We start from the raw sequence: 24,325 nt of genomic DNA on the forward strand, positions 1-24,325 counted from the left end.
CTTTGACTTCCCTTACTCCTTGTGATGTGAAGATTACAGGAGTCAGAGTAAGAAGTCCTCCAGCTTGCCATTATTTTGAAATAAAGGCTTGCTGTGTAGACACACTCTTTGATATTTCAGAATAACATCTGTTATTCCGAAATAATACTGCTGTGTAGATGTACCCTTAGAGTGAAGTCTTTGCTACTCCAGGACAAGTTTGCCCAGTGGGATTCAAGTCCAATACCCCAAAATTACTAACCATTTAAAATAAATTGTTCAGGCCCCTGAAGGATGGTAGAAGTGTGTGTTGGAAATATCAATGTGAACTAACTAATGAGGCCATCAGTGGAATGGGTGGAGCATTGCAGAACATGCCCTTGCTTAAATATGCTATCTAGGCAAGGATAGCAGACTGCTTTTTTTCCTTAAACACTTACTTACCCGACCAATAATGTTAGCTGTTTTTTGTCATGCAAAACAGAAAGTACAGGACTTCACTCAGCTTCCTTAGCATTATGGCAAATGTGATTAAAGCTATCTTGATAACAAACAGTTTAGAGAGCCTTCCTCAGTGTCAGAATACTTCCACACATCAGTGAAATTAGAAAAGCAAGTCACAAACAATGTTATGGACATCAAAAAGGAACCATTGTTAGAGATGCCAGGAGATACCATTTGCCTTTCTAAATCAAAGATTTTTTTCTACAAATTAGAGTACGGAAGGGCCAGGGCTCCCATTAAGATACCTAATGCCAACAAATGTGAGTTATGTTATGAATAAAGATCTAAGGCTTCAGAACCTGTTTATAAGTATATTTATATTGTAAGTGCAAAACATATACATCATTGCGACCAGGGCTGTCAAGCAATGTGCTTTATTTTAAAGGGCTCTGCTACATGATCACTGGCTGTAACATTGCACTGTAATCTCATCAGATCTCATGAAATACAGTGTGATTGTTACTTGTGCGGGAGACCTCCATGGGCCATCCAGGGTGCGGTGTGTTACTATTGTTAGTGATCAGTAGCTGGCACCAATGTTCCCTCTAAGCTTTTCCATCCGTGTGTAGATTTTTTCCATCCACATGCAAATTAATATTTTTATGTGCATTGAAGCACCACCAATAGAAACACAAAACCTAGTTGTGGACTCGCAGCTAATTAGCCGGGCAGCATTTGAATCTCTCTTGAGCGGTCGCAAAAGTGCCCAGCTTGCAGGGAACACTGGCCGGAACTCTCACATCTGAACGAGGGATGTTAAATATCAGTTAATTGAATAGTCGAGTAACCTCAAGAATTCTTATTGGTTAGTCAACTATTCTATAATCCCGGGAGTGGGGCCAGCAGCCAGTGCACTTCAGCCTCACTCCTCAGAGTCACCCTGCCAGTCTGCACTGCTGCCTCTGTATCAGAGGCAGCCATGCAGGGTGTCAGGCAGGAGCTGGTCCGCAAGGGGAGCTAGTTTAAAAACTAGCTTCCCTTGCAGACCGTCTGCCTGTCACCCTATGCTGCTGCCTCTAATAAAGAGGCAGCAGTGCAGGGTGGCAGCAGCCTCTGTCTCAGGTGGGTCTGAGCTCCCAAACCCAGTGCTAGCCAGAACGAGAGCAGGGCTGCCTGCCCGCCCAGATCCTAATACACTTTAAATGCATAGCTGCAGCAGGGGTAGGTCCCAGACGCATTTCAAGCCAGGACTGAGCCAGACTTCTGGCCAGCCTGCTAAAAAATTTACTAGCAAGTGACCGGGGGTGTAGTCTGTAGCATTAACCTCTACACTTTTGCTTATTGGTTAATTGGTTAATCAACTACACTATTAAATCCCTAATTTGAACCAGTGGAGCCACATGTTGCTAGTATGCACTGTGCTCTCAGAGGTGCCTTACACTGGATAAGAAGAAAAACCTACATCATGTCCACTTGGGCCTTGTCTACACTAACCTTCCCTCCTCGTCGATCTAATCTACATAACTTCAGCCATGAATATAGCGTAGCTGAAGTCATTGTACTTACTGCGGTGTCTACTGCATGATAATGTCGGTGGGGGAGGCTCTCTTGTCAACCTCCAGCCACTCTTCTCATCCTGGTGGAATACCAGAGTCGGCAGGTGAGTGCTGGGAGATAGATTTATTGTGTCTAAGCAGACACAATAAATGAACCGCCTGTGGATCGATCATTGCAGCATCAATCCACCATGTAGTGAAGACAAGTCCTTAGTAGTCATCATAGGTTCCACTTTAAAAATAGCATTTTTGGAGGGAGGGAAGGAGGGTGAGTGGGTGGATACCAGCTCCTGCTTTAAATTATAATTTGAGTAATTATGGTATGCCTTCTTAAATATTCCCTCTCCAAATTCAGTAGGAGAATTTAATCTTCACTTCTGCAGCTAAAACCTTTGGATAATGTTCCTTAGTGTTGAATGACTGCTTCCTTCCACCCACAGTGCTATACTTCACTAGCTGTCAAGGGATCCTTATATGTTATATGCCATCCATAAAGCCCTTTTATGATTTTTCTGGATGAAAGGGTCGGTCTGCAGCATAACCTTGTTTATGGGATGCTCTCTGTAGACATCAGAAACCCTCATATACAGAAAAATGTGAAAAAAAATGTCAGAGTCAGCCTGCCAGATATAAGGTGGCCGTGTTGTGGCTGCCCATCCCATAACCATAGCTGAGGATATAGTTAGATGTGCTTCTGGAGATCCGACGTTTCTGAACCTCTAGTGTGTGTAACTGAATATGGCTTAGTTGAGTGTTTGGGTTATGGGTCTAGATGTTCAGCAGATGTAAATCAACACAGCTCTGTTGTAAACAACTCCATTTTGCACATGCTGAGAATCCAGCCGAATATGCTTTGGTGTCAATGTGCCCATCTTGCTAGCACTACGTACTCTCTGTAGATAAAAAGCATTAACATTAAAGGATTTAAATGCTTTTCATCTGGAAAAGAAATAGATTTGAATGCCAAGTCTGGTGTTTGTCTTATTTTGGAGCTGTACATCATTTTACTTGCAGTGCTGCTGAAATCTCTTAATGACTTTGCTCCCAAGATACAGTCTGTATTTTCTGCAGTGGAGAGGAGCAGTCATTGAAAAGCATGCCATTCCAACTCCATTTATTAATAAAAGCCTATTTCTCATACACAATGCCAGGACAATTAAAAAGGCAACCACTGGATACAGAAAACAATTGTCTAAACAGAGTCCTAAAGCAATGATAAACAAAATGAAGTTTCCTTTGTGATTGGTTTTGATCCAGCGGCAACCAAATATCAAAGTGATATCAAAGGGAAGCTACCCATTAATTAATTCAAACTGACTTCACAAAGCAATCCCTTGCCTTTGCTGATATCTGATTCTGACAACTTCCTAATCTTCACGAGTTGTCATTAAGAATGGCATTAAGCCAGACTGTAATCAATCCCAGTTTTCACCCCACTGTAACTCAAGAGATGCACCATCTCTTATCATGGTGGGCAGGGGAAGCAACTTTTCTTCTTAGAGAATGATTTGCAAGTAGAATTTACTATCTGCCAGAGAAACCTACAAGCAGAAACCTACAACCTGTCATACACAGCAGAGACACATACAACCCATCCCTATCAGGAGTTACATGAAAAATAGGTGCCTGTTTTCACTGGGTGGAAAATACTCTTCTTTTAGGACAAAAAGGAAAGGAAAGGAAAGGAAAGGAAAGGAAAGGAAAGGAAAGGAAAGGAAAGGAAAGGAAAGGAATAAAACTTGGGCATCTGAAGTATGTGTACATCCTTTTCATTGATTCAGAATTACAAAACCTGACATACAGGAGATCAGCTGGGGAGGAGATAAGACATTAACCAGGATAAGCGAGATGTTTTTAACCATGATTTTAAAAGAACATATCATCAAAATGCAGATAAATGAAGGTGGTAATTCCACTTGTAGACATATACAAAATGCTCTAGTGGTTCTCAATGTTACTAGAATCCCTCAATGGGATTACAGCTACATGTAAATTGTCAAGGTATGCAATGCTTTTCTATTTTCATTCAAGTATGAATCAACTTAATGACTGAAAGTAGCTTGTGCTTGTGTTCTAGACCATCACTCCAGTGGGTATCCACTAGACGGTGACTAATATTATTTTGTGACCAAATCATGACAATATCTCAGAGTAAAATGTGCTGGGATATTGTATGGTATGTTTATTTCCAAGACTCTATTAAAAACAAAGTGGTAAAATGCTGTTCTCAGGGACAAAATCTCCAGCATCCACAGATAGTGTCTTTATTTGTACAGGAGCAAAAGGAGGACAGGAATTGTTTGTGATAATATGTAGAGGGGAGGATAAAATTATAAAATATGGATAAAACTATATGAAAGAAAATTTAGAGTGATTATCAGGTAACATGGGATCTGTTCAGCCTTTCAAAGGAAATGAGATTAAATCTAAATTCTTGGAGGAAAAATTTTAGAAATCCTATTGTAGGGAATAATCTTGCACTGGCTTGAAGACAGTTTAGATGACCTAATAGATTTTTCTCACCTCCAATTCCTGTGATAATAAATTGTTATTGTTATTTCTATGCACAATCCTCACTTACTGCAGATGCAAAAATAAATATTGTTGGCAAAGAAAGAGAAATTAAGAACCACTGTAAAGTGACAATGTGTTTCAATGCTTTGTTTATATTAATAATTCCTCCGTGACATGATCAGAGTTTCTTTTGGCAGGGTTGGTATGCATGCTGCAGGTGTGAAGATATTAAGCCTGCTCATGTGGTACAACCCCTTTGCATGGTACTACTGGTGTATTGTTGGCCCTAAATGTAATTGGCCCAGAGAGGTTTGTTAGACTATAAAGTGCTACCAGACTATTTGTTGTTTTTTTCTGTAACAGACTAACTTAGCTATCCCCTGAAGACCAATGTAAAAGGGGAATACACGATAGCGTAGAGCTGACAAAGAAACTCTTATGCTACTCATCCTCCCTGACAGTCCATCAAACAAAAGAGGGGGTGGCTAGATAAAAGGGGGGTCATGGCTGTGGACCATACCAGTCTTTGGCAGTGTTTTCATTCAGCTGCTGGTGGATTGATAACAAGAATTCCTGTGGCACCTTATAGACTAACATTTATTAGAGCAGAAGCTTTCGTGGGCAAAGACCCACTCCATCAGATGGAGGACTGATGTAAGTCTCAGCATCCCTGAGGTGACTAACCCTGGACAGCAGGAATGTAGCCAGTAAGATGACACCTAGCTTCAGGGAGGGTGAAAAATGGCTGAATCCTTATGTTGGTTTTATGGATAAATCTTATACTGGGAATAGCCTCCCATGCCATTAAGCTTTACGTCCCTTTTGCAAAGCATCCCTTGACCTGTGTAGCAGGGCCAATAGCCGCCACGGGCCTCAGGGCAAGGTGGGGGAGCAGCTCTGTGCTCCCAGAAGGGGCAGGGCCTCATACTTCCCCATCCATAGACCATGATTGATCTGGGGGTGGGGGAAGCACATTAAGTCTTTGTCCCCCCCCTTGCCCCACCATCCCTGAGGTTCCTCCTAGCCCCCTATGTCCCTGGCAGTGTAAGGAGACTTTGTGTGCTCTCCCATCTCCACCAGGCCCATCAGCGCTTGGGGGTGGGGGAGCACGTGAAGTCTCCTCCTGCCCTGCCAGTAGCGCATGGCACTTCTAAGCACTGCACATTCCTGGCAGGGTGGAGGAAACTTGGTGCACTTCCCCCTAATTGGACTGGGGGTGGGGGAGAGACAGGGCCTCCACAGGCCAGATTAACCTGCTTGGCGGGCCGGATCCAGCCCACAGAGGCCCTTTTGCTCACCCCAATCTAACCCATAAAACACAATACAGAGAACCCTGCAAAGCTTCTAGTGACATGTAAAGGAGTTTTCTTGTATAAGGAATAAGTAAGGCTTTGTACATCGATTAAAGGCGGCGAGTAAGTTAATTTTGATGACACATTGTTAGTTCCCCCTTTACCAATAAAATATTATTAGACGGAATATGCAAAGATGTTTCTAGAATCACGTTTCCGTGTAATAACCAGTTAATCACAAGTTTCTTTAAATATCACTCACAGCTGGAACTTATTAAAAGAATAACCAAAAAAACCCCAAGACTGATTTCTATATTTCTTGCTATTATTGCCTATTGGATATTTTTGAAGGGTGCTATTTTCAGAGAGTGACTGGAGAGCACGCTTTAGTAGAGCAGAGAATGTTATGGATGTAAAATGCACATTCCCTGCTACCAAGAAATAACTGGTAAGATACATTAGATATAGAGAAGCATTAAGGAAGTAGGGGGATGGGTTTACTAAACAGAAGGTTATGTGGCTTTTTGACTACTGAATGTAGATGTTTTTGTTGTTGCTGTTTGTAACTTGATATACCTACAGAGTGAATTATATGCAGGATCATGGGTTATATTTGTAATTTAAGAATGTTTTACCTTTGTGGAGCATTGTACTAACATTGACAACTTTTATTTTGATACAGTATTAGATAGTTAAAGAGAATTAGTAACACTTACGCTCATAGGGTAGTTGGGATGAATCGAGGGATAAGATCCTGAGTTTGGTAGAAACTGGGATAATCCAACTGGCTTCAGTGGAGCTGGGCCCATCTATACCAAATGAGGATTTGTCCCCATTCTGTTTTAACCTCAGGCAAGAATGAGAGAAAATTGTAGGGAACCTTTGGTAACTCCTGTGCTGACAGATAAATCCATAAATAAGTTATCTACAGTTCCTTGCTAGGGAGTTGCTGTTGATTGTCTATTAGTCAGATTTTCAAATGCAATATGCACTGTTGGTTAATGAAAACAGTTTAATGATACAAATCTGCCTAATCAACCCTCGTCTATCTTTCTATTGATAAATTGATTGTCAGTTTTCTACTGTCACGCATCACACTCATATCTGAACCACTTCCAAGTAGAGTCAATAGTAGAGACCCTATTTTGTAATCCATGTTACAAGGAAAGGTGCTGTTGATAGCTCAGCCCTATTGCTCAGAAAGCCTCAGGTGACATCTTGGTAAACAGCTAGGCTACGTCTAGACTGGCATGATTTTCCGCAAATGCTTTTAATGGAAAAGTTTTTCCGTTAAAAGCATTTGCGGAAAAGAGCGTCTAGATTGGACGGATGCTTTTACGCAAAAGCACTTTTTTTGGAAAAGCCTCCGTGCCAATCTGGACGCGGTTTTGCGCAAAAAAGCCCTGATCGCCATTTTCGCGATCGGGGCTTTTTTCCGCAAAACAATACCATGTTGTCTACACTGGCCCTCTTGCGCAAAAGCATTTGCGCAAGAGGGCTTTTGCCCGAAAGGGAGCAGCCTAGTATTTCCGCAAGAACACTGATGATCTTACATGAGATCGTCAGTGTTCTTGCGGAAATTCAAGCGGCCAGTGTAGACAGCTGGCAAGTTTTCCCGCAAAAGCATTTGCTTTTGCGGAAAAACTTGCCAGTCTAGACGCAGCCCTATTGGCATGAATATAGGAACTATTAGCCATGACTTCTGGCTGTGTTTATCAGTATATGCCAGTCTGAAGACTTGGAACCCTGGCATGTTACTCATTCCAAACCTCTTTCAGCTAAAAACTGTGACTAGTCCTTGAAATTGTTTTATAATCTTGCATATTGCAAAGTAGTTAGGAGCACATGTAAGACTGTCTCTAAAACCTGGAGGAGACTCAGTATTCATTTGGCGATGGGGAGAAAGATTGACTGATTTGCACTGGAGATATCAGAACTGTGAATACAGAAATGCATTTCTGGCTCAAAGCTCTTCCTTGTCTTTTCTGAGAAGTGCAGAAGGTCCACATCAAAGCTGCTAAGACTTTCTGCAAACTTCCGTGCCCTCCTTTCTAATTTGAAAGGAAGCATTTCAATAGGCATTTTATTTTCCCCCTATTTTAGGTTTATCATGACCATGTACTTTAAATATGAGATGTTCTCACTGTTGTAGTGTAATGCAAATATTAAGTACTTCCAATAGACATGTTTTCAAATATATACACATAATTATAAAACAAGTTAGAATTTTAGTTTTGAGTCAAATAGATTTCACTTTCTGACAGAAGACTAAGTGAGGCAATGGTCCAAGGTGACCTTTCATTCTGCACAGCAAATCAGGCAGAAGGTTTGCTAGGAAGATGACTGAACATTTAAAAGAAACCCTGTAGTGCAAAACAGAAGGACTGATTGAAGATGGCTGTGCCCCAGAGACATAGAGAAGTCAACTGGATCTGGGCTGTTGTCACTGAAAAAGGCAAGCTCAGAGGTAGAGTTTCTTGTCCTACTAAAATGTTGCTGCGTTTCACATTTTTGCCACCTGTCGTTCCGTTTAAAGTGTTAGTTTGGTCTTTGCAGTGATGCACCTTGAAGTACAGGCCATGTCGCACTTCAGTAATCACCTCATGATTTCCCAAAGTGCTGGTTACAAAGGTGCTAATGCAGAGAAATGCAAAACAAAATGATATGGACAAATGAAGCTCCCACACAATAGGCCTCTGTGTGTCACAGTAGGAATGTTCTTAGTCCTCACTGAGCAGACACTTTCATTATAGAAGACACTATTTTCTGAGGGTGGGAGTGGGGTGTTAATAAAAAGCTTTCATTTGGGCTAAAATTTCTCACGGTTATTCCTAGCTTGACAATGAATTCTCTTTGGTAAAATGGTAAAATTAAATGTAGTTGTTTCGTAGACTCCAAGCATGAAAAAGAGAGGTTTTCTTTCCCCCGGGGCCAGATTAAAGCGTAGGCACTGGAAGACTGTACGTAGAGCCTCAACTCCCGCAGTCACCTGATAAGATTGGAATCTTCGCTGCCTTTTAAGAAGCAAGGGAAGAATAAGGTTTTAGCCAGCAAAAAAAAAGTTGAAAACATGACCCCCAGTGTCCTCAAGGTTGGGGTCATCACCCTGAATCGACAGAGAGCTGAGAAGGGTGAACTGTCCTGGGCATCTCCAGGAGGTGTTAACACCAAGAGCCACTGTTCAGTCCTCTTCCCCCTCCAGCAACACCTGCCTAGCAGAGGACTCTACAATGTGGGAGGAGAAAAGAGAAGTAGATCTGCCCCACTCACTCAAAAATATGCTGTGCTCCTGAAATAAGTAATGACACTTTAAAGAGGATATGGGGAATCCATTTGGAGGGCTACAGGAGTGGAATTATGATGGGTCCTTTGTCATGAGTTATGAGTGGGCCCTTTTTAGGCAACGAAAATGATTAGGGGTTTGGAGTGGGTCCCATAGGAAGAGAGATTAAAAAGACTTGGACTTTTCATCTTAGAAAAGGGGAGACTAAGGGGGGCTATGATAAAGGTCTATAAAATCATGGCTAATGTGGGAAAAGTGAATAAGGAAAAGTTATTTCCTTAGTCACACAATATAAGAGGCAGGGGCCACCAAATGAAATTAATAGGCAGCAGGTTTAAAACAAACAAAAGGAAGTTTTCCTTCATTCAGCGAACAGTCAACCCGTAGAACTCCTATGCCAAAGGACATGGTGAAGACTAGGACTTTAACAGGATTTCAAAAAGAGCTAGATAGATTCATGGAGGTTAGGTCCATCAATGGCTATTAGCCAGGATAGGTAGGAATGGTGTCCCTAGCCTCTGTTTGTCTGGAAATGGGTGATAGGAGAGGGATCACGTGAGAATCACCTGTTGTGTTCCTTCCCTCTGGGGTATCTGGTATTGGCCACTGTGGGCAGACAGGATACTGAGTTAGATGGACCATCGGTCTGACCCAGTATGGCCATTCTTATGTTCTTATGTCATATCATGTCTGGGGGTCCTGTTTTGCCTTGCTCCATCCCTGTTTTCCATACCAGAACAGGGTGCTCTTGAACGCCGATTATGAAAAAAAATACTTAATTGAAAACATCAGGCTTGCCATTGATTTGAATGCAAGACAAAGACTGAAAGGCTGCTCGTAGTTTGGGAATAAAAATGCAGGGCATGTTGTTAGGGCCTAAGTTTCCTAGCTGAACTTGTGAGTTGTGCTTTTCCTCATGCGGTTGTGTACACATTTGATAGTGGCACATATGGAGAATGCAGTGTGCATGTGTGACCCGCAAACCTACTGGGTGTGGTGTGCTGACCCAAGTAGTGGCACTTAGACCGCTTACAGAGAGAAAGAATGAGTTTCCTCTACAGCTCTAGATGAGAGCCAGCTGGCTTTTAGCTCAAGCTGTAGAGGAACACGCACTAAGCTCCTGAGCTCCCCGTTTCGATTCTGCCTATCAGTGTTACACATGCAGGCAACTGCAACCATGCAGTCATTTTAATTCTTCTTCTCCAGATTCCAGTGAAGTTCGGTATTTTTCTTTTCTTGCAGACATTTCTCCTCACGTTGTGCTAGTATCCTTATGGGAAAGGGATGCAAACTAGCTAGTGAAGAGAAAATGGAATGAATCCACAAACTGGTACAGAGAGTAGCCTGGAGTAGCGAGTTGCAGAGTACAGTTTCAAAGTGCCTGAGTGGCATACAGTAAGACTTAAGCCTTGTCTATTCTTATGGGAAGATTGACACTCTGGACAGTTAGCAGGTCTAGTAATGACTGTGGTGACGATTTAGTAGGTTTAGTAAGGACTGCAGTGATGTCTGGTCTGGGAGACTTGACATACTGGAGCATGACTGGAAGGGAGGTGTGGGCCAGAGGACTCCAGAGGAGGATGTTAAATATCAGTTAATTGAAGAGTCGATTAACCTCATGAATTCTTATCGGTTAGTCAACTATTCTATAGTCCCCAGGGGAGGGGCTGGAAGCCAGTGTGCTCTGGCCCCACCCCCAAGGAGCCCCCTGCTACTCCATGCTGCTAGTTCTGTATCAGAGGCCACAGTGTGGGGTGCCAGGCAGGAGCTGGTCCAAAATGGGAGACAGTTTAAAACCAGCTCCTCTCGCAGACTGGCTGCCTGTTGCCCTGTGCTGCTGCCTCTGTATCAGCAAACAGCTGTTCCTGTTCAGGGGAAAGGCTGAGCTCCTGGACCCAGCCCGAGCCAGAACGGAACCCAGCTGCCTGCCTGCTTGGCTCCTAATACATGTCTAGTGCAGAGCCACAGCAGGGTAGGTCCTGGACCCAGCGCAAGCCAAAACTGAGCTGGGCTGCTGGCCAGCCTGCTAAAAAATTTACTGGCAGGTGGGGGAGTGGGAATGCGTGTAGTCTATAGCATTAACCTTTACGCTTTTGCTTATCGGTTAATTGGTTAATTGGCTACACTATTACATCCCTACTCCAGAGTAGCAGACACAGCTGCACAGCCAGCCAGAGAGAAGTGGCAGTTTTAAGGGGAAAGCGCTGTGTTTCTCCAGCTGCCTGCTGCACGGCTGCTGCCTGCTCCGAGTCCTCCAGCCCGTGAGGGCCATTCGCTACCACCTGGTGAACAGAGGCTGGGTGCTGAGCCCTGGAAGCCCAGGGTGACCAGGAGATGGGGCAGACGGCAGCTGAGCCAGAACCGAGCTGGGGGCAGGCAGCCAGGGGATAGGGATGGGGGCGGCTGGAGCCCGTACGCAGCAGGTGGCTGCCTAGGGCACCATGAAATTTGGGTCAATTTGGTGCCCCACGTTTTGTGGTGCCCTATTCAGCTGTGTTTCGCATATGGTTAGGGACAGCCCTGGGCTGAGAGACCCATGTCCAGCAATTGTAAATTCAGATTACCTCCAACAGGGGTGTGTGTGTGTGTGTGTGTGTGTGTGTGTGTGTGTATTTCTATTTATTTTGAAGGTGGTGAGGGATTTATATACTCAAGTGATAGGGACCATGTATAAGTACCCCAGCTGAGCAGAGCAATGGTGCTCTGGGTTCTAATCCAGGCTTCGGCAGTGACTCATTGTATTACTTTAGGCATTGCCTCAGTATGCTTCATTTTCATTTTCTTCAGAAGTGTTGGATAATTATATACCATACCTTGAAGGAAATTGTGGTGCTCGGTCGATCATTAGCGAAGCGTTGTATGATCTTTGGATGGATGGTGCCACAGCAGTGTGACAAAGGAAGAAAATATTGGAGTGCAAACTTCAATTGGCAAAATGTCAACAAAAGTTATTGCTGCCACAGACAAAATGAATAAATATCACTGTTAAAACCATATCTGGTGTATGGCTCAGATGTTTTAATGGGTTTGTTTTTTAAGCACGGATAATACAAAGTAGCCCCAGGCATTATTCTGAACAAGACGTAGAATCCCACTTGATGTTATTTTTAGGATTGAATGGGTTTTGTAAAGGCTCATTTCTCTGACGAAAAGATAGTTAATCATTTTTGTTTGCATCTGATTATGAAGGGAAAATGTCAGAGCAAACTTAAGGAAGGGAGGAGGTACTATTCTCTCACTCTCATAAGTCCCAAAGTCACAGCAACATGGGTGGGTGCAAGGGAGTGAGGGAATGAAATGCATGGGAATGTAACTTTGTATCTTATAAAATGAAGATGTCATTTCTAACACCATCAGAGTTGGGGCAGGAGGGTGTGAAGTTATAATTTTTAAAGCTACAGCTTACTGCTAATTCATAACGATGACCATAAGAACGGCCAAATGTGGGCGGTAATACAAATTTCAAGCCAGGTCTGCAGATGATTTGACCAAACTACTCCTTACATCAGTGGTCAGCTGAGTATACTGATTGTTAATTTGTAAATTAAGTTGTTAATTTAGTTAGTTTAAATCCGTGCCTGTGCATGTAATATAACAGTGGTTCCCAACCTTTTTGAGCATACAGACCCCTTTTCAGTCTATTAAAATTTCACAGACCCTCCACTCCCTGGGGGAGAAAAAAAGAAAAGGAAATGTAAGGAAAGAAAAAGAAAAGAAAAGTAAGGATCATGCCCACCTCGGTGGGCCCAGTCCTTTTTTTTAAACTTTCCCTGGACCCTCTGCAGTACCATCACAGACCACCAGAGGTGCGCGGACCACAGGTTGGGAACTACTGTAATATAAGAACAGCCATACCTGGCCAGGCCAAAGGTTCATCTAGCCAAGAATTCTGTCTTCTAGCAGTGGCCAATGTCAGGTGTCCCAAAGGGAATGAGCAGAACAGGTCATCAACAAGGAATCCACCCCCTGTTGCCCCTTCCCAGTTTTTATCAAAGGTAGATTACAAGTCACTTAATAAGATGTCTCGAATATTTACCAAAAGATATGCAAGCTATCGTTTGGGGAGACATATGGTATTTACCATTCAATATATATTTCAATTTGGCATGCATTTATTTTAAAGCGTAGCATTATTGCATGTGGCTGAAGTTAATGTTCAATTTAACTTGCATTAGCAAAAAATGGAATACAGTGTGCTACAAACGAGTGACTTGGAAAGCCTCCAAAAGCCATTGAATTTCAACAATGTCAATGTTCTTGTATAAAAGAAACAACTTGTTGAAATGAGCTCTTTGCTTGTTCCTGTGTTCTTAATGGAACATAATGATGTTATGCATTATGATGTGGACAATATTTGTTGCGCACCAACCCTGTTCACATATATGGATTTATTAATGCTTTTATTGATTCATTTGGCAGTAACGTCTAGGAACCCTCTGTTGTAGACCTTGGAGACACTTATACAGACCCAGAACAGAGAGCCTGGTTTATGGACTTGTGACTGGAAGACTGAAACTGTCTTCAATCTCCCCTATCATTAAGAATATTTTTCTTTGCATTTCATATTGCTTATGAACACATTACAAATATTAATTGATTGAGCCTGCAACACAGGATGGTAGCCACATATTAGACTCCTTTTACAGATGTATGAAGTGCAGGAAAAGTGACTTACCTAAACAAACCAATGCTGGGAATCAAGACTCCTGCGACCAACCATTAAACCATTAGAGATTCCGTCCAATCTCTAATCCGGAAAATCCACTAATTCCAATATGAGTCTTTCCACTGACTTCAGTGAAGTTTGAAACTGCCCTTTTTTAGCTGGTTATCCAGTTAACATAGAGAATATGCTACTGCTTACAAATTCATTATATATTCAGAGTGCTAATAATCAATTTTACATGAATACCCACTGCATTAAAGGCAGTGTTTTACTGATAACATCTTGGTTGGGTGTCAACATTTGCTTCCTTCTCCTGCAGGAACATCTCGGTAGACCCTGTTGTGCTTGAGTCACAGCCATAATATTGGCATCATATTGCCAAATTAATTCAGTGCAAAACATATAATTGTATTAAATAGGAAAATGCCCCTAGTCAGAAAGTTGCTGCAGGCTCAGACAACTGGTGACTGGCAAAGGCAAGCAAAATATGGGTCACCACTGAATTGATATGAAAATCTGATGGTTAGCTCTTCTGATCAGGGACTATCCTTGTGTATTTGGAAAGCTCCTAGCAAGTAATGGCTGGTCCTACAAATATTATATAACTAACAATAATCTGGAAAATGGAAGCTCTCTTCACACTCTAGGTCCGATTAATTTCTCGGAGAGGAGAAGGGGAGAATTTTTCCATTACTCCACATGCTGGGAAGGGCTATCCTAAAAGGTAGCAAGGGCAGTTTTATTTCTGACTTTCTTTGGACTTCTAGTCTAATTAACAACACAAGTTAATTAAAGAAAAATTGAAATATGTTCCCTAGGCAATTCACTTGCACTTATAGGGTACGTCTAGACTACAGGCTTTTGTCAACAGAAGTTTTGTCGTCAGATACTGTCGACAAAGCTTCTGTCACAAAGAGTGTCTAGACAACATCCAGTTCTGTCAACAAAGCAAGCCAAAGGTGTAAGGGTCCCATAAAATATTGAACTGGTTGAAGGCAAAGGATGATCCATGTAGACACAGAGGGTTACTTGGTCCTTGGTTTTCTTCTGCATCAGAAACAACCAAGACAGGTTGAAAAGTGGCTGATCCCCACCATCAAGCATGGAAATTAAAGCAGTTGGCTGGGACTAAATAATCCCATCGGAGTTTTTTTTGTTTAATGAATTAGATAACATAATGACCATTGTTTAGGGCACTGTATGTACTAGGCCTGACTGCTCAGGAATGCTGAGCATTCACAGATTCCTCAGAGATGCGTGGGAGTTCCACACTTCTGAGGGTCAACTTGGCAGCCCTGTCTACATTATTCCTTGTAGAATGAGGTTTACAGCCGTTGACAAAACAGCTGAGTTCTGTTGTCTTTATGTTGACAGAATTCAGCGGCAGTGTAGACGCAGCTATAGTTTTGTTGACAAAAGTCCACTTTTGTCGACAAAACCATGTAGTCTAGACACACCCATATTTCCCCCTTCTCTTTCTGTTGCTTCCGTTTATCTGCCATGGCCTGGAATATTGTCCCTAGCCTCAATACTCCTTATTCCACTTCTCCCAAGAGAACTGTTTACCTGAGTCCTCCCATAAGAACATTATTTTGCTGTCCTTTTAGGGCTTGGCTCCCTCCCCCGGCCTCCTTTATAAATAGACATGGCTGGATCCTCACTAATGTAAATCACTGATGACTTCAGTAGAATTACACTGATTTATGCCAACTAAGGGCTTGACCCAGAAAGGAAAGAAATCACAAGATGTATGCAAACTGTCACTGTCAAATCCTGTCGCTTTTTGTTCCACTCCTTGCGTGGTTAGGAAATTGTTGATGTAGTTGAAGCTCTGCAGGGGAAGGAGTCTCTATAAATAACAAGAATCCTAGTATCTGATCATTCTCTGCTCCCCCTGCATCTTCCATGGTCCCTTTTTCCACCTCCTTCCCAGAAAGTCTCCCCAGTAGGCAGACTTGGTGAACACAGGGTGTGTGGAGGTATCTGAATTCCTCTTTAACCCTGGAACCACTTACACATTGTGATTCTGCTAACCTCTTAGGGGAGTTCTCTGAAGCTTCCCCAGAACGTTTGGCCTCATCATCCAAACAGCTGCAACATATTTTTTGGAGAGGTAATTTGCAGAAGACGGAGATGCAAGGGGTGAGCTGAAGAGAGGACATGGTAAAACACAAACCACAGCGGGGAAGGGGGCCAGATGAGCCCAGAGGAGAAGAGGTAATAATAGAGGCTGTGAAGCAAGAAGAACAGGATGAAGAGCACCAGAGAAATGAGGGATACTGATGATTTGGAGATTTGGAAAAGATTTGAGGGCTGGGGAGTAAGCAATAATAAGAGCCAAAGAGTTAGAACATGCTCTTCTAAGCCCCTTGCTTGGAGTCAGAGTATACTGAACTCTGATGGAAACTCCTCCCTTCACCCAAAGGTGTAGGGGTTCCATAAAATATTGAACTGGTTGAAGGCAAAGGATGGTCCATGTAGACACAGAGGGTTACTTGGTCCTTGGTTTTCTTCTGCATCAGAAACAACCAAGACAGGTTGAAAAGTGGCTGATCCCCATCATCAAGCATGGAAATTAAAGCAGTTGGCTGGGATAAATAATCCCATAGGAGTTTTTTTTAAATGAATTATATAACATAATGACCATTGTTTAGGGTACTGTATGTACTAGGCCTGACTGCTCAGGAATGCTAAGCATTCACAGATTCCTCGGAGATGCGGAGATGCGTGGGAGTTCCACACTTCTGAGGGTCAACTTGGCAGCCCTGTCTCCAGCCATGAGAGGGGATGATGTTGCCTTTTAGGGTGAATTCCACTGACTGATACTAGGCTCCTCTTTAAAACAATCATATGCACTCAAAAAGCCTCCTTTCTGCAGGACAGGTGGATTGATAAGGCACTGGGGAAGTAGTATATGTAGAAATTAAGTCTGAGATTAATGGATTAAAGCAGCTTTAAAAGTTTGGATACATGGTTCCCATCCAAGTTAATGAGAAATGGGCACCCAAATCCCTAATGATTTTAGAATATCCCACCCTAGCTGTGCTAATATTGAAGAAAGGGTTAAGCTTCCCATACCAGTAGCTGCTGAGAATTCTCTGATTACACCTGTTTTTTAATATTATTTGAATAAATAACACAAGCTGTAAGCTTATGTTGTTGTGCAATGTGAAAACACACAATAATAATCACCGCTAATGACTCTTCTAAATGCTAAACTGTGCACACCTCCTTGTTTGGTATTTGTTTTGTATACAGAAGGTAACATAGACTGAATAACTAGGGCACCAAGTTACAGATGGGGCTGTGGAATGGTATTTGACAGCTGATTAAAGTAGTCTGACAGGAATGATGACTTAATCACCACGACAAACTCCAAATTCCCAGATAGAATTCCACCCAGGTTAATCTAATTTCCTTGCAAAATTTTTGCCAGAAATAGACTGTTACCCTGCTTGTTTTCCCCCTTACAGATGTCACATGATTTTGACAAGAATGTAAATAGGTAGCGTTATTACCGTTGAAAAGATGACTTTGAGGCTTGAAAGCGAGAAAGGAGTTGTACCTCTGAGAGTGTTTTTCCAGCACAATTGTATTTACATATGGTTGTACCTGCTCAGAAGAAAAGGATGAAAAGCACCTAATTAGTCACCTGTAATGTGTAGGCCATGACTTGGGGCCTGCTCCTGCTCCCAGAAAAGCCAACGGTCACATTCCGATCGACTTAAGTAGGATTGCACATGTTGCGAGCAGTTGTTCCTGTTCCCATGTGGCTCCCCGTTAGTATCTGTTTGTCAGACTGGAGTCCTAGTTTTCATGCAACTTTGCCCTGTGACCTTGTGTGGCTTAGTGAGTAGTGCACGGGACAGGAAGCTCGGGATCTGTTTCTGGCTCCGCTGCTGGCTCTCTGAGCCTGAGTTTCCTCATCAGAAAAATAGAGATAATGGTGCTTGCTTCCTCTGTAAAGTACTACAGAGCAGCTCGGTATGGTTTGTACACAGGGGCAGATGAGAATTCTGCGGGGCTCAGGGCAGCACAATTTTGCTCATGCACCACAGCCACAGCCAACAGATAATAGCACGTACACGGGGCCTATTGAAGCCCAGGGCCGCCGCCCCGCTCACCCTGCCCTATATCCGCTGCTGTTTGTACAGCATCATGCACACCAGCAGAGCTATGGAGAACCTTGACAATGCAGTATGGTTCTATGTTACCGTATTTTCTCCAGCCTGGCTTCAAAGCCCTCAAGACTTCGGGCTTCTACTTAGTTTCTTGCAATGCCATTCTACAAGCAAAAAGACCTTGCTGATAGAAAATATCAACTGTTTCCCTTTGCTATGGGATCTGACCTGTAGCCAGTATGGTGTTGATGTGTAGATTGTTTTTTACCTGTGTAACTTTTATTCTTCTCTATTTATTAACTACAACATCATCCCATAAATACTGCACCTTTTACAAGCAATGCTTCCTTCAAGCCACAGAGAAATGGCTCCACTGTTTTTAGTTATGAAAGCATGACATACTGAGAAATCACTCACCTGGAGATACATAAGAGTGTGGCTTTCTGATGTATATCTACAATAACTGCTTTCTGATAAGACATGAAATCCTTCATTTCAGTAGATGACATGATTCTAGTGGGTGGCATCTAATTTGAAACAGGTTTATATCATCTGTAATCTTTTGGAGGACCTGGGAAAGCACAGCTATTTTATTACTTTATAGCCTACAGTTATACAAGCAAGATATAAAATGCTCTGATTATTTTCCCTTTGGCTCATTGTAGAGGGAAGGGAAAGTACCTATTTAGCCCTTGTCTCCATCTCCTTTAATTTTCTTATTCACTGCACACCTCTTCCAGATTCACTCCTCCCTATATCCCCTCCCCACACTTTTAAATATTTTATAGATAGAGAGCTTATAATATGTATTGTCACGGCAGCTGTCTCTAGAGGTCAGCAATGAGTTTCATAATGAGATGCGAACCAGTGACTCTGTAAAACCCATTTCAGGTTATAAATGGCATGTTTTATTGAATCTAGTGTTAAAGGTTGCTCACGTATCAATTGGTGATGGCCAGGGTTAAGCAAGCTTCAACATGAGCGCACTCAAGTAAGGAAACTGACAGGGTAACTCATTTAACCACATTTTTCTTTCCAAATGTCCTGGTTTCATATTTTGTACCCACCTTCCTCCAGATGCCCTCCAAGTTATTCTCACAAGGCTGATTCTCATTTCCTGCTGTCTGGCCCTAATGTAACTCTATTGAGTACAATGACATTACTCCTGATTTAAGGAGAGACTCCGGCCTACCATTTTGATTGAGAAATTTGGAAGTTAGGTGTGAACCACAGTCAGGGCTGAGCCATGAGTAGCACTGTTAATTTCTTTGTAAAAAGGACACACTAATGGCATAACAGCAACTCAGTGGGAATTACGGGCTATGATGAAAGTTAGAAAGTGGGTGTGGTGCTCTCTTTTATGGGACAAGCTTCTGTTGGTGAGAGAGACAAGCTTTCGAGCCAGACAGGGCTCTTCTTCAAACCGAGTATCAGCAAACTCTTCAGAATAGGTTTTAGGGAAAAGGCTCTGGGAGAAAAGATTAATTTGTTAGGGTTAACCTACTTCTACCAGACTAGAATTATCTGTTTTGTTTTATTTTTAACCGTATTGGTTTCTGTTCTCTTTGTCTAGCATCTCTGTTCTTTATCTCTGTGTTTTACCATAAAACCTCTTGGTGTGATTCCTTAGCTTCGTGAACAGGCTGGCGTATGTACTGCCAGAGCCCTGTGTGGATACAAATTTCTGTCCTCGGACAGATAGCTGGATAGCCGCAGATAGATATCGGTATCCGCAGAACTTCAGGGCTCTGTGCCTGAGAACTTCAGAGGCCAAAGGAGAAAAATATGATGCTACAGCTCCCAGTTGCCACCGCCTCATGCCTGCCGCTCCTCTCAGCCATGTGGCTGTTCCACCCTCTAGCCTCATCCTCAGTGAAGGTACAACCCCAGATAGGAGACGAGGCTAGGAGCACTACAGCTTCCTGGCCAGGAGGAGCTGCCTGGGAATGTCAGCACCATGTTCTTCTCATTTGGCTTCTGTGATTCTCAGGAATAGAGCCCTGCAGTTTTGCAGATACCACTTTCTATCTGCGGCAGTCCGCATGTGCAGATAGAAATTTGTGTCCTTGCCAGGCTCTACATGCTGTTGCTTTGGAGACAGCAGACTTGGTCATTTTTAAGGGTTCAGTAACAGGAGCTGGACATTGGTGAGAAATGTGTTTCCAGGATGTTCAAGAACTAGGGTGCAAGCAAGATATGGTAAAAGCCGGCAGAACTTTAGAGAAAATTGTAATAGGCCTGGGTGACAGGGAACCATCACATAGTGGAGCTGCAGCAAGTACTTCTTTTGCTAAGGCAGAGGGTAATAAGGCCACCCATAGTTCCAGGGTCCCTGGGAAAAAAAATGTTGGTGATAAAGTGGCAGATGATGATGACTTTTTGGTGGTAGCTACTACAAAGAATATTTTCCTTATGAGCTTAATCCAGAGTTGACCTCTAAGGTGAAAAAAGAGTCTTCATTTTAGAACCATAAATGTACAGAAATTACAGCTGGGACCAGTTCTCGTCTAGATCAATCTTAGCTAGTGTAGTATTAAACGAAGCGTATACACAGGAATGATAGTTTGATTCCCCATTTAGTATAACTGGGGGGGGGGTTGGGTTTCCATGACTGCGTGTTTTCAATCATAACCCAAGCAATGCTAATTCCACCACTTCCCTTAGGAGACTTTCAAACAGCCCAATTGACCTTAATGCCAGACAATATCTCTGGAACAGCCTATATTTTCCTTTGCTCGTTGTGCCGAGTGACACACTCTTGCACCACCCTAAAACAATTCCTTTAGCTCATTGATGACTTCAACTTTCAAATGGTCATTTTAGTGAGCTATGCCCCTTTTTTTTTTTTTTTTTTAGTTTTTCCATTGATGGGGGTGATGCACTTTCCTACATTCCCATGAACTTAAATTCCCCTGCAGTGCACACAGACATGCAAGATAGAAAAGGGCCTCCCAAAGTCATCTACTCCACCCCCTCCTTCATTAAGGCAGGATTAAGGATACTCTCTTGATACAGGGCTTCACCATCCTTGTAGTTAGAAAGCTTTTTCCTAATATCGAACCTAAATCTCCCTTAATATAGCTGATGTCAAGGTGACAATTAAACATCGGGTAAAAGAGAGAGACATTCTCCTTCTCTAAAAATTAGGTGAAAATCAGGGAGATGGCAGACAGACACTGGGCGGTTAGAGCCTGGTTGGAAAACAAATGAATCAAAGAAAACAGGATCGTTAAAATAAAAGTATTTTACACATCCCAGGGATTACGTGCACCATGTGGCTCTGCCTGTTCCTTAGTGCGTTGTAAGGAATGAAACAGAAGAGGTTTTGCAAGTATTGCAAGGAACGTATTGATTTGTGGGGCCAGGGGACATTCTGAACTTTAAGCAGATTCTATGGAAGATTCACAGTAATGGTCTCTCCTTGCCAAGGAATCCAGCTAGCGCAGGACTGAAAACTAAACACCACCACCAGAAACCAACACATGTGAGTCATTTTCTCTTTCTCTTGGGCTCCACACACATTTGGCGTGACTGTGTGGTTCCTCTCTTCGGCTTAACTGTTGCTTTTTCCAATTCCATATTTGGCATCTTTTTTTTTTTTAAATAAAGCTGGAGTAGCACTTGACAGTTTCAGACAGCACGTTGCATTCGTGGAGTCCTGTAATAGCACAGAGTGTTTAACATGCCTGTTTGGAAAGTGGAGGAATCATTGCAGAAAAGCCCATGGGTCCTGATCCTGCAATGAGCTCTGAGTGAGTCTTCAGTGGGGCACTATGTGACTTCAGGTGTCTTTCCCCACTGAAAAATTTGCAGGATCAGTGTCTAAGGCTTTAGAGCAGCAATACAAAATGACCCCTGGTGCAGAGTAGGATTTACACTGAAATTGCCCTGGAAGCTCATCAGAGATATCCTCTTAATAGATGTCAAGTGCAAAAAATGAGTATGTGGTGTAAACTTGGGGGAAAGTTTAAAAAAAAAAAGCCTCAAAAGAAAAGGCACCAGTTTGTAAAGCATTTTCAGGTCAAAAGTCTCGTAGCTGCCCAGGGAATGAAAGATGCAGCATCCCATTTTCCCAGTCTGCCCATTTCAAAAGTCCCTCGTGTGCAGCACAGCATGTTAATTGTAATATAAGGCTCCACACAGGAGTTTGCTTATTGCTTCACAGTTACCTTATGAAACTGGTGGAAAAAGAAAAGTGCATTAGGAGTTTTGATGGGGCCAGAATTGTAGCCAATCCTAAGGTGGCTTGCAGCTTGGTGAATGAGTGAGTACAATGTTTTGAAGTATCAGAGGGGTAGCCGTGTTAGTCTGAATCTGCAAAAGCAGCGAGGAGTCCTGTGGCACCTTATAGACTAACTGAAGTATAGGAGCATAAGCATGCATGCATCTGACAAAGTGGGTCTTTGCCCATGAAAGCTTATGCTCCTACACTTCAGTTAGTCTATAAGGTGCCACAGGACTCCTCTTCGCTTTTGCAATGTTTTGAAGAGCAGGCCAGTCGCTAAGCAAGCAGCAAAGATGGGGACACACGGATCTTTTCCCCTTTGGTACTGGAGGAGTTGTTGTGACACACTTCTTAAATGCAGACCAAAGTTCATTTGTTAAACCAAACAAATCAGGTAGGTTTCTGTTACTACCTGGGAGCTCTTCGATTATTGTAGAGTTTGCTCTCAGTTCTGCTGGTTGTTAACAAACTCAAGAAAAGAAAAGTTATAAGGTGGTAAAAAAGAAATGATGCATACCATAAACCAGCAAGGGATGTAACTTGAGGAGTCTTCTTAAACTAAATACAACAAATTAAACTTTATATGAGTCCTGTGGGACCAATACATTTGGGGGGTTTAAGCTTGCCTGTTATAAAATATTCCTTTAACAGTTTACTTTAGTTTAAAAGCCAATATTATGGTATTATTTGAAATTTATATCTTTCTGACTTGCCAGCCTGTTTAATATTGATTGTGTATCGTTTTAGCCCCCAGAGCAGCTAAACTCGGCAGTGCCAATAAAAATAAAATGCTTGACTTTGTGACGGTCTAACCTGCTTTACTGTCTTTTCATTTATATTTTAGATGCATCATCCCATTCAGATGAAACCCGCAGATAGCGAAAAGTCCAATGGTAAGTGGTTATTCTATTTCCTACTTAAAATATGAGCCTGTATATCTCTTTACATTTAAAAAACAAATGCAAAGTATGGCTTTTGCTTTGCTCTTAATATAGTGAAAATCCTTTAAGGAAGTGTCCCTATAGCTAACAGGTCTGAAAAAATGTTGACCTGCTCTGAACTCCCATTTATCTTCAGTTTAAAGAAAGGAGGAAATGTTCCTAGAGAAATGTTCTTTCCTCTCTGCCTTATGTATTTGTTTTGTTGATCTCCTGCTAAAGCACTGGTAGTTTCTTAGCAATCAGTAACATCTGATGCTGATAACAGTCTGAGATTAAAATAACATGGGAGTGAAAAGAGAAGTTTCCATATTCCAGAAAGCATTTAAGCATGTCTGAATTGGACGTAGATATATTCTTTAAGTTAAGCATGTCTTTAAATTCCTTTCCTGAATAAGGATACTTCTTTGAATCCTGACTTGATTTAGAATCAAACTGAATGTTTTCCTCTTAATTATGAGACCGATATTGACTTTTGTTTTACATAGACCTCTCTCAAATACATTTTATGACACTAATATCCATCCAAAATATAGCTTATTGGCTTAGGCATGTATAGGACACGCAAAATATACAGCATGCTAAATGTATAAAATATGTCAGATCCGGCATTAGACAATCTAGGCTTCCTTACTGTGTGTTTTGTTTTCAAAAAATCTATATGTCTTTTCCCCCTTGAGTCATTCCTATAATTTACTAAAATATAGGTTGAAGAAATCGCCTTCCTTCTTAAACTACAAGACTTCTTTTCCCCAAAAGGCTGACATAATCACAGCTGGTGCCTTCCAACAGACATCTCTGCACCTCATTAATTAGTAATCAGGGCAGAAGCCATGCACTTAGAGATCTACATATCTGCAAATGTAAATTATGATTGGGCTCTAAATCTCTCCGCAAGGTTTTGCTAATTGTCGTGCATCCCATTTTTAGCTTTCTCCACAGACTGTGAAGTTTAGAAGGAAATTAAAACTTTGCACTGTGTTTCTCTCCGTATCTACGGACAGCTTTAGAAGCTGCCCAGGTGCCCACTGGAATTGGGCTGACCCCTTTGTGAAATGGTATGAAGAACTCACTCTTCTGTTGGAGAGTTGCTCACCGAACATAAACCAAAAAAGCACTCATTACTAGGCACAAAGACATCACTCTTGTTTGGATGCTTAGCAGAAAGGCCAAATAGTCTGAGAGCATTGAGACTGGACAAAATCCTAGCCTCATTGAAATAACTGGGAGTTTTCTCACTGACTTCCACTCCCTGTATTTATCATGCTCTCAGTGGACGATTTTTCTATTCTGCATGGGTGTTGCGC

General features: G+C 42.2%; 1 protein-coding gene across 18 annotated transcripts in view; it reads left to right on the top strand.

The window, feature by feature from the left end:
* The window catches only part of CELF2 (CUGBP Elav-like family member 2), a 491,927-nt gene that overhangs the window by 383,386 nt on the left and 84,216 nt on the right, over positions 1-24,325 (top strand). For all 18 annotated transcript variants that reach the window (XM_025188438.2, XM_075908547.1, XM_025188442.2 and 15 more), the window contains one exon: positions 22,925-22,973. In XM_025188438.2, the coding sequence (XP_025044223.1) occupies positions 22,925-22,973 (49 nt within the window). The remainder of the gene's footprint in view (positions 1-22,924; positions 22,974-24,325) is intronic.

Source organism: Pelodiscus sinensis, chromosome 1 (assembly GCF_049634645.1).
Source record: "Pelodiscus sinensis isolate JC-2024 chromosome 1, ASM4963464v1, whole genome shotgun sequence".
NCBI lineage: Eukaryota > Metazoa > Chordata > Testudines > Trionychidae > Pelodiscus > Pelodiscus sinensis.